Source organism: Pieris rapae, chromosome 22 (genome assembly GCF_905147795.1).
Source record: "Pieris rapae chromosome 22, ilPieRapa1.1, whole genome shotgun sequence".
In the NCBI taxonomy this organism is placed as follows: domain Eukaryota; kingdom Metazoa; phylum Arthropoda; class Insecta; order Lepidoptera; family Pieridae; genus Pieris; species Pieris rapae.
Window position 1 is genome coordinate 5,373,197 of NC_059530.1, and position 13,725 is coordinate 5,386,921.

At 32.0% G+C, this 13,725-nt stretch overlaps 1 protein-coding gene across 1 annotated transcript; it reads left to right on the forward strand.

The window, feature by feature from the left end:
• The first annotated feature begins 1,087 nt into the window (after window positions 1-1,087).
• LOC110996563 (muscle-specific protein 20) lies at window positions 1,088-4,838 on the forward strand. Its single transcript, XM_022264302.2, has 4 exons — window positions 1,088-1,245; window positions 2,045-2,256; window positions 2,763-2,883; window positions 4,424-4,838. Exons 1-4 carry the CDS (start codon window positions 1,096-1,098, stop codon window positions 4,613-4,615), a joined length of 675 nt encoding a protein of 224 aa, XP_022119994.2. The 5' UTR covers window positions 1,088-1,095; the 3' UTR covers window positions 4,616-4,838.
• Window positions 4,839-13,725: the final 8,887 nt, after the last annotated feature.

The following is a 13,725-nucleotide window of genomic DNA, read 5'->3' on the forward strand; positions in this document are numbered from 1 at the left end:
TTCGGTTTCCACATGATGTTTCCGTTAACCAGTACGAGCTAGTGTTAAATGCGTACTTATAAATATATATATATGTGTGTGTGTGTGTATAAAGTACGCTCTATAAACTTATTACAACATTTATACTAGAAATAGCCAAATATTGATTCGACAGTCTACTCCCGAATGGTTTCACTTAAAGTCTGAGCCTGCTGCCCGTATGCCTCCTATTGCAAAAGAAAAGTTATTTATTCGTGTGTACATATTTCAAAGAATAAATGGGGACAACAAAAGACATAGTCTCCCCGCAGAGGCTCCAGAAAGATGCCGGTTTGCCTGGGTCCTTTCCTTCCTTCATTCTTGCAAGTGCGAACCTGGATTCGTCAGAAATCTACAATACTCCAACATCACCGATGGTGGCGAAACGCAGACTGCAGACAGTCCAGAATGGCTGGCTATTTTATTCCTTTTAGGGAAAAGGGATACTTTATATTTACGAAATGTATTTAAGAAAATCTATGTAAAAAGGCTTACTATAGAGTTAACGATAATAAGTGTTGTTTGATGGTTTGCTATTTTAAAAGAGTACCAAGAGTTTTCTACTCCGGCTTTTCTGTCGGCCTACATCCTCTGTCTTCTTTGCCGATGAGCAGAGATCTCTGATGATTCAAATTTAACGACACGGAACAAGTGATACCTGTATCTTATATTCCATGTTATTTGTTTATTTAAAAAGCCAGCAACGTAATTTCAAGCTCTCTATCGTTGAATCTCGATGAGCACTTAATAGCAAGTTAGCCCTTTGAACTCTTCAATAGCAGAGGGCTCTCAAGTGCGTTGCCGGCGTTTAAGATTAATAAATATATAAATATAAAATCTATTTTACGGGAATCATGTAATACAAAAGGCACCGTAAAATTAGCTCAAGGCTTTGATAAAAGCTGTGTTAACTTCAACTATTATTGGTTTCAAAAATAAATCAAACGTTTGTAATATGATTTCAATAGATCAATTTAAAAATCTTTTTCGATGAGAATCAATGCTATTTTCATAATCCACGCCTTCAGTTGAGGCTGTTGAGTCAGAAGCATATTTGTAGCGGATTCGGCATCGGGTATGAAATGCGCAAGAGTTTTCCAGAAGGGCGCAACCTCAACTATAAATACGTTGGTTCAGCTTTCAGGAGATCAGTCTCGCAGTGCTTTTTGGAACGAATTCACCTATTTGCAAGCCAACATGTCTCTTGAACGTCAAGTCCGGGCTAAGGTGAGTACAAATTTATAAAAAATAATTTTAAGTATGATGTTAAAGAAAAACTGTTTAATTTGAAAGTGGTTTTTTACACTTTATTTTGTTTTTAATAGAAAAGATAAAAGTTTTCCGCCGACTTCATTTTCCACATATTCTTTAATTGGAATTATTATTTATTGTATTCTGTGTTAGTTGCCTAAAACGTTTTGAGTCTGGTTTTTTGTATAAAATAATTTTAAGTATGATGTTAACGAAAAACTGTTTAATTAAATTGTAAGTGGATTTTTTAACACTTTCTTTTGTTTTTAATAGAAAAGATAAAACATTTCCGCCTCCTATATTTTCCACATATTCTTTAATCAGAATTATCATTTATTGTATTCTGTGTTAGTTGCCTAAAACGTTTTTAGTCCGTTATTTTAAAATGTAACTTTGCATGTAACAAGATGATTTTAAGTCGAGATTTGCGCTAAATGTCGATTCTGAATTTCTAATTATGTAAATTTATAAAGCACAATTTACTTACAAGTACTATGCGTAAGAAACGTAAGACTTTCCCAAAACTATTTGCGACCAGTAAATTCTTTAAACTCTTCGAGTAAAAACTTCTTTTAGTAATCAAAGTTTAATTAAGAATCATTTAGTGTTAGAAAGTAAACAAAAGACGACGTCGAGTTTTGCAAGATTATGATTATTCAATAATATTTCAATGTATTTTGTTGTTAACCCAGGGGTTTGAAAGTAAATACGTTGCAGCTCATCGCAGCCGTGACAACTCCAATTAAAATATATCTAACCTAACCTTTTCTAACAGCTCGCCTCCAAGCGCAACCCAGATCAAGAAAAGGAATGCCAGGGGTGGATTGAAACCATTCTTGGTGCTAAGTTCCCCCCTGGTGAGGCATTTGAAGATGTCCTCAAGGACGGAACTGTACTCTGCCAACTCATCAACAAAATCAAACCTGGCTCCGTCAACAAAATCAACACCTCAGGTGGACAATTCAAAATGATGGAGAACATCACAAAGTAAGCAAATACGAAATAAAAAAATCAAAGCAATTACTTAAAATAATGTCTTTATGTATGAGATTATTTATAAAAAACTATTTTTACCATAAACGGGGAAAGTTAAAGACAATTTTAATCTCTCTAATCTGTGTCGTTATTCAAAGTAATAAACAGTTACTTTTTACTTATTAATTGATAATTACAAGATTTTAACGCGAATTATTACAATTGCTTTTTATTAACATAATTGTAATATTTCGCGTCAAAATTAAGATAACGTTTTTAAAGATACTATCTTGCGCAAAATCTTGGCACTGTATTTGTCTAAACTTTTCTGACGTTTTGCGTGTCATAGAACGATTTAAAAACTTTTAAAAATTTGAAAAACTCTTTGTATATCTTAATTCTCGCGGTAATATTGTTTTCTGTATCACGAACCAACAAATTGTAATTAATCACCAAATACTTAATTTTATAAGCGCGGGCACGCGTTTTAAATCTTATTAATAGGATGTGGTTTTTAGCTTCCAGGGAGCCATCAAAGCTTATGGCGTCCCAGACATCGATGTATTCCAAACAGTAGACCTGTGGGAGAAGAAGGATATCGCTCAAGTAGTCAGCACACTATATGCTCTGGGCCGCGAGGTAATTATCAAAAAAAATCTTTCCTTCTAGAGATAAACTATTTCATAAAAAAAATATTTATAAATAATTTTACTCTCTCTTTTGTAATCACAAATTTCATAAATAGGGAATTCTTTATTTTACACAATAATATAATATAATCACAATATGTTACATTAGAAAACCACAGTGTTTTGTATTATTATACAAACATATGTTTATTAATACAAACCATAGCAGTCTTGTTTAGAAGCGCGACGGATGCATATAAAAGTATTTATTTTTAATTTACAGTTAATGTTGGTTAACGTTAGGCTGTCTAATATCTGATTGGGTAGGCTATTTATCAGCTAAATATTTATCTCCATTAGCATTCCCTATTTATCTCAGAGTACATTAAAGCAAAAAAAATCCTTTCAAAGATTAACGCAATCGCATAGATACCAAACTATTTTAACTAATTTTGATATGCCATATCTAATAAATTTCCAATTAATTAAAAGCTACGTAAATATTTAACTATGATATGTCTTTATTAGTAGACTAGGTATGTTGAAAAGAACTTCACAATTTCAAAATACACAAAAGCTATCTTCATATATAACCATTAAAATGTCGAATGGTAATACTCAAGCGTGTTACAGAATATTTTCTTAAGACATGTTTAGAATTTGAGAACTTGAATCTTTGCCAATATCAACAGATTTACGACCTCGCAACATTACCTCACTTTTCACAAATATACAAGGTCGTGAGTTGAGGCCGAATGAGGTTTACAGAAATTCAATGCAAGCATTTGTATTTAAAAAATCTATTTTAATATCTCTTAAGTTTTAGTATAAATACGAGCGCTCTTAATTTGCTCAGCTGTCAACGCCCTTCATGCTAACAGCGAGATCCCACTAAACATCTTAAAAGGCCGGTAACGCACTTGCAAGCCCTATGGCATCGAGACTGCGGCGATATTCTTTATCATGTGAGCCTCCTGCCCGTTTGCCCCCTGTTCTATAAAAAATTTTTTTTTTAAAGTATTTTAGGAATTGCTATTGAATATCATGTAACGATATTAATTTATACAATCACTTTAAAACTATCTGATCTTTTAGACATGTACTCTTTATAATTAGACTAATTATAAAAATTTGTTTACATGACTTATATACAAAAAAATTATCCTCGACACGCAAAGTCAGTTACAAAACCTTTCAAACATTTTAAATAAATTATTATTATTACAATCTAATAATAATAATACTTGATTAAGATACATTTTATATTTACATTTAAACAAATATTCTATTTCAATCCTCTTCTAGTGTATCTGTATGCCCTTTTTTGGCAAAGGCCTCCAAATCTCGCCATTCCACTCTGCACTGCCACTCTCTGCCATGTACCAGCTACTTCTTTAATGTCTATCCACCTTCTGAGTTGTCTCCCTCTTTTGCGTTTGTACCTTGGGCATCAGTTAAGTAGTTTTTGCTCCACTTTTCTGTACCTCTTGCCATGTGTCAACAATAACAATCTAAAGTAATCCGCAATTTTAACTCGAATATTTTTTCAGACCTACAGACACGCCGAATGGAGTGGCCCCTACCTCGGACCCAAGCCAGCTGACGAATGCAAGCGCGACTTCTCTGATGAGGTGCTGAAAGCCGGTCAAACCATGATTGGTCTCCAGGCTGGATCAAACAAAGGTGCGACCCAGGCAGGCCAAAACCTTGGTGCCGGCCGCAAAATCTTGCTCGGAAAGTGAAAAGTGATATTAATTTTAAGCTCGGTACAAAATGAGTGGATATAAGACTGTTTGGTTCTAGACTAGCCGATATGTAAGGTTGTGTGTTCTCTTGTCTGGACAAGATGACATAGTGTTGCCAGTGGTAATAACATCTTATATGTTGATCTAAATTCGTTTTGTATTAGTCATAAGATAAGTTTCCATTTTATTATCTTTTGTAATAAAATATATTTATTAATTACGTTTTAATTATTTAATCCATAGAAATCCCTTCGAAGCTCTCGTATGTACTTCTTCGTTACTTATTTATTAGAAATCTTACAGCTTACATACATACAACTAAAAACACTACAACAATATACAAAGCCAAAACAGATTATAAAATATATATAAGTAAGTAATAAATAAACAAAAAAATTAATATAAACGACAATTAAAACTTAATATTTTCAAGAAAAACTAAATTGTTACTGCTAAACAGAGTCAAACTCTGCCCGCTTCTTCAATTATTTGCTCACATCCTCTTTGGTGAGGTGGAAAATATCAACTTATAATTAGTGTCATTGTTATATAAAAACCCGAAACATTGGCGAATTATGCAGATAATTCGTGGTCTTACAAGGTACGTGGAGCTTTTGCGAGTATCTTGTCGCATACGGTGGCGAGATTTTTTCCCCCGAACCCAATAATCAACAATCTCAGATTGACAAGAATCTGAGATCAGACTGTGACAGACTAATCGATCTCCTATCTGTATCCCAATAACCAAACCCTACGAAGACAATACATTTTTGGCGACGGATAGAAATCAATCTCTTCGCTCTTTACACTCATATTTGGTAATCAATATAAACCAAATATAGTAAATATAACTGTACAAATAATATAAAAATATACATGTAATTAAAAAATATCAAATAGCTTTTTAGTTATTTTAAAAACGTAAGATAGCATGTTGGCACAGTTGAACTGTTTTTATACAAAGGTCTATCCACATGCACCGATCCAACCTACCATGGATAGCTTATATCTACGATTTATAAAAGATATTATAGTCGATTGGCTATTGACCCCTTATATGTATCAATATTTGGATTAAAATGTCTATCGTCAAAAATGGACTGAGATACGTTATTGGGTTTGGGTGGTGAGTTTAAGAATATTGTATAAAAATAATAGTCTTGCTGTTTCCCCCGATATTCCAATGAGTCTAAATTAAAATATGTATTTGCAAAAATCAGCAGAACTATCGAAATCTAAGGAATTTCACGAACATTTTTCGTATATTTTCGACAGTGTTGATATATTTTAAATATTATGGAGACCAGATAAAAATTGCATACTACGGCACGCTTCTGACATAAACAAATTATATGCATCTTGTGCTCTTTAAATTAAGGGCAGACGACCTGTATATCTTATTCTGTATCGAAAAGTTGTATAGTACATCTTTAGCGGAAATAGTTTGCGTATTTCAGTGTATGACGTTACTGCAATGATTTGTAATCGCAGATTATTTGTGTCGCTACAATACAGTTATTTGCTAGGGGAATGTAAAATCAATGTGTGTCTACCATTTCACAACGTGTAAATGGAATTATACCTGCCAAATGCCATCGAAGGGACCGGTAAGAAAGAATGGGAGAGGAATGAAGATTACTGTGAAAAACAATAAAAGTATTGGCAACTTTCTACATCTAGCCGTTTTTATTTTCCAAACATTTTCAGAGTTACCCACCAGAGTTATGACCAATTTTTAAATGACCGGCAACGCACTCGCGAGTCCTCTGGCATTGATAGAATGTCCACGGGTGGCGGTATTACCTACCATCACACCTGATGACGCACACGGCTGACAGCCTTCCTGACCTTTTGCCCTTGTTCTATAAAAGAAAGTTTCGCACTTTATAGATTCCGTAGCAAATCTCTCAAAATCAAGGATACCATCACGTTGAGCATCATGTTCTTTTTTACAAGGAATATGAGTACTTTATTAAACAAACATTGATCCATACGTAAACATTATGTGTGAATATTATCTCTATACGGTGCGCAATCAGAAAGATTATAAGTATATATTATATACTGTTAGTTATAAGATTTAGGAATATAAGTTTCATTTTTATAGTTGGTGTGGGAAATATTTTGGAATTCTATCTATTACTAGTAACTGTTAAGATAGAAAAATGTACTGGAATATTTAAAAAGTATTAAAAAGTGTACCCAGTTTACATGTTCTTTATTTACCACCTTTTATTTATAAAATATAAATAATTTAATTTGAACAGTATTAACTATAGACTCATTATGTCAGAGACAAAACAAAATGATTGATTCTGTGGTAATGTAACAACAACGAAGTCATACCCTTAATACTGACTATAAGTACCTAGTGTAGGACACTTTCTTATGTTAAATATCCCTTTTAGTAAATGAGACATAAACTTAGTTAACTTAAGTTAGGCTAACAAAATGTCCGCATTAAGAATGCTGAACAAGAAACTCAAAACATGAACATCGAACTCCTTCCACTTTGTCTAAGAAGTGCGGTTAGAATCGTCGAATACTAGTCGCTTGCCGTGCAGCCTTCTCCTTGAATGTTGCTTGGAGATGTGGGATCTCTTTGCAACCGCAATTACCATGGAGAGTGTGTGGAGGAGTTGTTCGGACCTGCAGCAGAGTTTCATCTTTACTTCCGTCGCTTCAAGGGTTTTTATTTCACAAGTTAGGGTTTCATAAGGCATTTCTCTAGGACTATTAATATGTGGAACTAGCTACTCACTGTACTATTTAGTGTAAGGGTCCTCCAAGGAAAGAGCGTACAAGTTCTTAAAAGGCCGGCAATGAAGTTGCAAGCCATCTGGCCGTTTCACGTTACAGTAAAAATAATGCTTTTTTTTGAGAATGGAATCTCTATGAATATATATAATATATATACATATAGTATAAATATGACCTAACTAATATTTGTTTTGAATATTATTTGGAAGAAAGTCCGTGTCTTTCTAAATATGGCTCCTGATTGTCATAGCATTCATAACGCTAAATTTCGACTCTGAATCTTAATTAAAAAAAAATATTGTTTTAATACAATTGGAATAGATTGTTCAATATTGCTTCAAGAGTGGGTTCGGCGATCACCTCTTGCTACAATGACCATACTCCTGAGGCCTTAGAACAAGAGTAAGCTGGGGCAAAATCTGGAGAATTTAGTGGAATAAATATTGAATTTATTATTTTACAAGGCGATAACCTCGCCTTGTGCCTGGATACATGAAATACGTGCGAGTGAACTATTTTTGTGTCAATTCGCCTCGTGTCAGTCCTTGTTTGAATCATATCAACTGCTACATAAAGTGCCAAATGAATATTAATAATTTAAATTATTGATCTTATCTGTGCCAACAAATCCCACATGCAATTAACTCATAATAATAATCCATTGGTGTGTCTTTGATAGTTTGTCTTATAAGGAAGTGTTTTATTCCTGACATGTCATGGGTCTTCCACTTTCTAAACCAGGCCAACACAGCATTAAAATTTAATTGAAACTTAAACTTTACCTTTTAAATTATTTGAAGCGTAAGTCTTACATTCAGTTTCTTACAATAATAGTTGGGAACAACTAGACAATACAAATATTGTTAAATATTTAAATAGCACCTTTGCAGTTGAACCCACGTCCAAAGAGTCTTAAATTCTTAATTATTTTCTGTATGTAAATAATTAATCATTGAAGATTTAATACATTTATTAGAGAGCGTGCCTCAATACTGAAGGAAAGATTAATAGCACCGTACCGCCATCTGGCGCGGATTAAAATAAACACAGCGTTTGCTACGCTCAAAATAACGTCGAGTCAACGACGCCGCGTAACGACGCAATTCGTTAAATATCTAGCACAACGCGGTCGTTATTTTCGTTATAGCGCCGAACGAATCCTCAAAATAGGCTTGAGGCCGCCGTTCTCAATTTCAGCGCGGCGTAGGTATTAATAGAATTCGCAATTCGCAATCCGCAAGCCTGTCAGTTGGGTAACGGCAACGGAGGCTTTCGCACCGTTATTTCGTTACTTTTATACCAGTTCCGTTACTACTAAACAGATGGCGTACGACTTTTTACAATCTTCTTTAATTCTTGTGCGCTCGGTTAGGTGGAGCTGCATTTAAAATAAAATATTCCATTTAGTTAAATTCTGTGATAATAGATGGAGACACAAGTGAGTAAAAGCTTTATAATTAAAACACATTTTTTTAAATTTATTATATTTATATATCTATAATCAATAGAATAAAAGCTAATATGTCTATGTCTATGTCTAAATTAAACAAATGTTACTATTTCCGGAGTAGTTATCGCTGGATGGCCGGATATGGCCCATCTTAAAAAAATGAAGTCTCTTTTTAGGGAGATTTGGCACTTCCCTGCTTGCTTCCCTGCAGATCTGTCTGATTGCGTGCCTGATGGAGATTAGGGTTCCTAAAAAGTTCGTGAGTTTGAACCCTGGCCAATGGACTTTTTAATATAAGGAATTAATCGTTAGATAAGGATACGATAAGTTTAACACTGAGCAAGCTATGGGCATAAAAGTAACGGAGAAATATTTAAAAAAAAATTTAAAAAAATCGTTAGATAAAGCTAAAGAAAAACAATACATCTAAAGTCTAAAAATATCGGTGTAAGGCACGAAGGAATTATAAACATCAATTTTAGATTAATCTAAGAATCTGATCTATTTCAAAACATATGTCAAAGATTTACATGATTTGGATAATCGGGAACCATATTAGAGTATTTTGTTAAGTTTTATTTATTAATTCTTTCTTTGCTTCATAAATTATAATGACTAAAGGCGTAGAATACGTCTTCCAGGATGTTCTAGAGTAAATACTTTTTAGTCCTTAAACAATATTAATATAAAAATCGTGAATTGGTATTGAAAATAGCTATGAAACATTAAAACATCTTGGCACTCTTCATAGAAGAGTGGCAAATTTTAAGAATGACGCACGATTTTTCTCGGGTTTGCGTCATTCAGGTGAAATGCTGTCAACGAACTCTATAAAATAGAGAAAATCATGGTATTTTAACAAAATAAATAATATACAAGCATAAACTAAAACCTTATGTAATAGATATCAAATTATGGAATATTTTTGTAATTCTAGCCCGAAGCAATTATTGTCTAGAAACTCCGTAGTGCACAGGTACACAAAGTCTTTACGCAAATATGTTACGGGGCCGGATAGCTATTTTTGATTAGTCATATATACCCCAAAATGTATATCATATTTTATTAATATTTTAGACTTTACCAAAATCCAATATAGTTTTATTATTGACATATAAAAAATGTAAAGAAAATCTTTACCTATCTGTAATTGGAAATGGTTAAAACATATAATACAACAATAGTAGTTGCTCACGCCCCTCAGGGGGAACTTTATTGTTAGCGTTTTTTAATTTCGATAATTTTTTTAAGTTATCACAAATTTGAATATCATTTTCATAATTTATTTTGAAAATTTATTGACTGTGTTTCTTCCTAAAACCTATCTTTCAGTACAATTTTTAATTAGAAAGAAAAATTATCTATGTTACATAAGAATTGTTGTACGCCTAAGGTGGGGCACAATAAAGGTTAAAACACTGGACACGAGAGAGATTTCCCTGAAAAGGCGCTTCCAAACAGAAATAGCTGTAACACAACGCATCCGTTCCTACTTCTAACATATGTTTTCTTAGAACACTTTGCTTCGGGATGATATTATAAGGATCAGTACTCAAACCCAATTCAAAAAGAGCGTACCAATTCTTAAAAGGTCGGCAACGCACTCGCGAGCCCTCTGGCATTTAGTGTGTCCATGGGCGGCGGTATCACTTAACATCAGGTGAGCCTCCTGCCCGTTTGCCCCCGGTTCTATAAAAAAAAATTAATCATCGGCGAGATACAATTTAACCAAAGATATTCGAATTATTTTTATATGCACTTGTCGCGCTCCTGACATAACTTCTATTGTTACGTTACTGGTAATTGCTTTTCTTCTTTTTCTCATACTTCCATCTCCTAGAGAAGGTCATCATGTCTAGTCTAATTTTGGATCGCTTCTAAACAATGACTTGGTGCTGTAACCAAACCAAATTATTTTTCAGTATAAGTTAATTACGTTTCACTTTAGATAATCGAGTATTTATTTTTAGATTTATCTCGATCGATATTGGAAAAGAGTGGAAATCACTCGTCAAGTTATGTAAACAATTATATAAATTCTCGTTTATTTTCGCTAAAAAAGGTTTTATTTAAAAATAGTTTAGACAATATTAAAATTTCGTAGTGAGGTTCTTTAGCAATATAAATAATAATCATAAGAAATTACGTATAATAATAATCCAGTTGTGTTACATGCCTATATCGGTCTTTACCTCTGAATGCATCATTTCTATTAAGTACATGTTTCTTTGATCATTTCTATATTATACAAAGTCTAAACTCATTTATTCATATAGGTAACATATTGTACACTTATGGACGTCAAAAAAGAATACATTAAATGCTTTTAATTGTACATTTTGTTTTACGCAATCTTTGTAAGGAGCTGCAACCATAACACCATATTCTACATGACAGTTTAAGTAATAAATAATAATATAAATTAAAAACTGTAATATAATTTAAAAAGTATATAACTGATATATGACGTGTTGTTTTCTCTGCGTATGTATTGTTTTGTCTGTAATATAATGCCACATTGGAGTAATGATAACTTATTTTGGTAAATAAATAAATTTTCTCGTAATCATTTGTAATGACTGAATGTTGTGCCAAATAATTTAGAGTATTTTGCAAGACTTTCCACAACGTTTAAGTAAATTTATTCTATCGTCTATAAATGGTAAAGCTTTCTAGTTCGACAGGATCGGGCATGCCAAGAGTTTGACAACAATTACTGCTATTTTCGTCCGTTTAGTTAGCGAAATTAAATGTGATATATGATTTTTAATATTCCTTACATGGCTTAACATTTGTTAATTTTACGTTTTTTGAAATTCTTATAAAAGGCATTAAAAATGAAATCTTGAAATAAAGTTTATGCTGAACGAAGCCTTTAAATCTAGCGCCTAACCATAATAAAATTCATTATAATTGATTAAGCTGTTTAAATCGAAGTTCATTAAGAATCTCAAAATCATTTTTATTTATTTATTAACACTTTGTTGCATTACATATAAAATTCAAAATCATTCGTATAGGTTATATAATGAACGTCAAAAACAGAAATAAATATGAAATTCAAATTTACATTTACTGTTAGTTCTCAAATCAAGGGCGTAGAATGGAAAAAAGAAACTGGCAATAAACTTTCCGTCACTCTTTTTAATCGCTAAGTTTTTGGTTTTGCACACCATTTGTACGGAGCTCAACCATTACAACATGTTCCACGGGACATCTCATACATTCAGTTAACATAAATTACTAATGAAACACTACGGTTAAAGTGCAAAAGTCACCATTAAACGTAAAATATATATTATTTTAATAAACAGGTAAATAACTTCAGATGTTTATATTTTGTAGAATATGACTTAAGACATTATAAAACTGGCCATAAATACTGTTACATAAAACCTTTTCTTATTATCTAAATCTTATATAATAACTTTTTAATTATTTTGAATTTGGAACACATATATATCATTTTAGAAACTTCTTTCGATTTTGCGCCATTTCAAATATTTTTCATTTTCATTATCAAATTACAATATGGAATGGGGTGTTAAAGAACATAGGATTGCAGAGATCTCCGTACACAAAGTGGGTATGATGAGCCTATAGTGGTAGAAATTTAGGTACGTAGGTTTGGTCGTATATCTCTAATTTTAGTTATTTTATATTAATTTAAATTTACCGTAAATAAGTTTTACTCGTGAAGTTTAAAAAGGTTGAAAAAGTCACCGCCAGTGTCTAAAATTAAAATAAATGTACCTACAAGAATTATATTTTTAATAAAGCTTCATAATGAAAGCTGCCAAGAATGTTTAAAACTTTTTATTTAACTTTGACAATAGAATAACAAACATATTATTTGCATGTATTATCCTATAATTGATTGAATCTAGAGGCATTTTTAAATTTATTTATAGAAATCAAACGTATAACTAATAATAAAGCAATGTGTTGTGCTATGATTATATGTGTGTGATACATCGCTTGATCCGGGGAAGGTCGTAAATCAAAATGTTTTTCATGAAAAATAAAAGAGAATTGAAATGATTACTAGGATATTAAATAATAATGTCAATATATATAATATATAATAATAAAAATTACTCTTTTTGTGGAAATATTTGATCTTGGTGAAACCGTTATATAATATAACCATATATATAGCCACTCTTTATTAGTTTTTTAATCTGTCCTAATAACGTTTATGATTATTTGATAGAATTACAATCTAAAACTATTCTTATGGCCGTATTTATTGTAAAAAAAATTATGTGAGTGCTTTACTTTGTTACCCAGGGCAAGAGACAAAATAATTATAAAAACTAATTTTTAAAAAAAATTACTATTTTTTTTCGTTATCTTATCTTATCTTTCATTTTAAATTTAAATATGCATATATTATTATAATATCTTATGACATTAAATATATTATGACAATCTTTGAATGATCTGGTACTATTAGTAAGTATATAATGTATCTCATTTTTTTTTGGGAAAAATTGGGAGGCTTTGGCCTTTGGGCATTCAGAATCAGTTATCGTAGATTAACAAAAACAATAGCTATAATGTATATATTTTGTATTCTGATATAAGGCTGTAAATAAATAAATTATGCATCTAGAGACGATACAGCTTAATATGCTGACGCGCGCATATTTGCGTTTTTATTTTATTTTAGAACACACTACATAATTCCCCTTATTCATATTTGTATCGGTTTAGTTGCTGGTATTTTATACTCATCATCTCTTTTAATCTATCTATCTTCATTAGACAGAAAGTTACTAATTACTCTCATTTGAACAGCTTTGCTATAATTTAGTTAAATGAGTCCAAATTGTTTTTTGTAGAACAGTAGGCAAACGGGTAGTCGGCTTATCTGATGTCGAGGGACACCCATGGA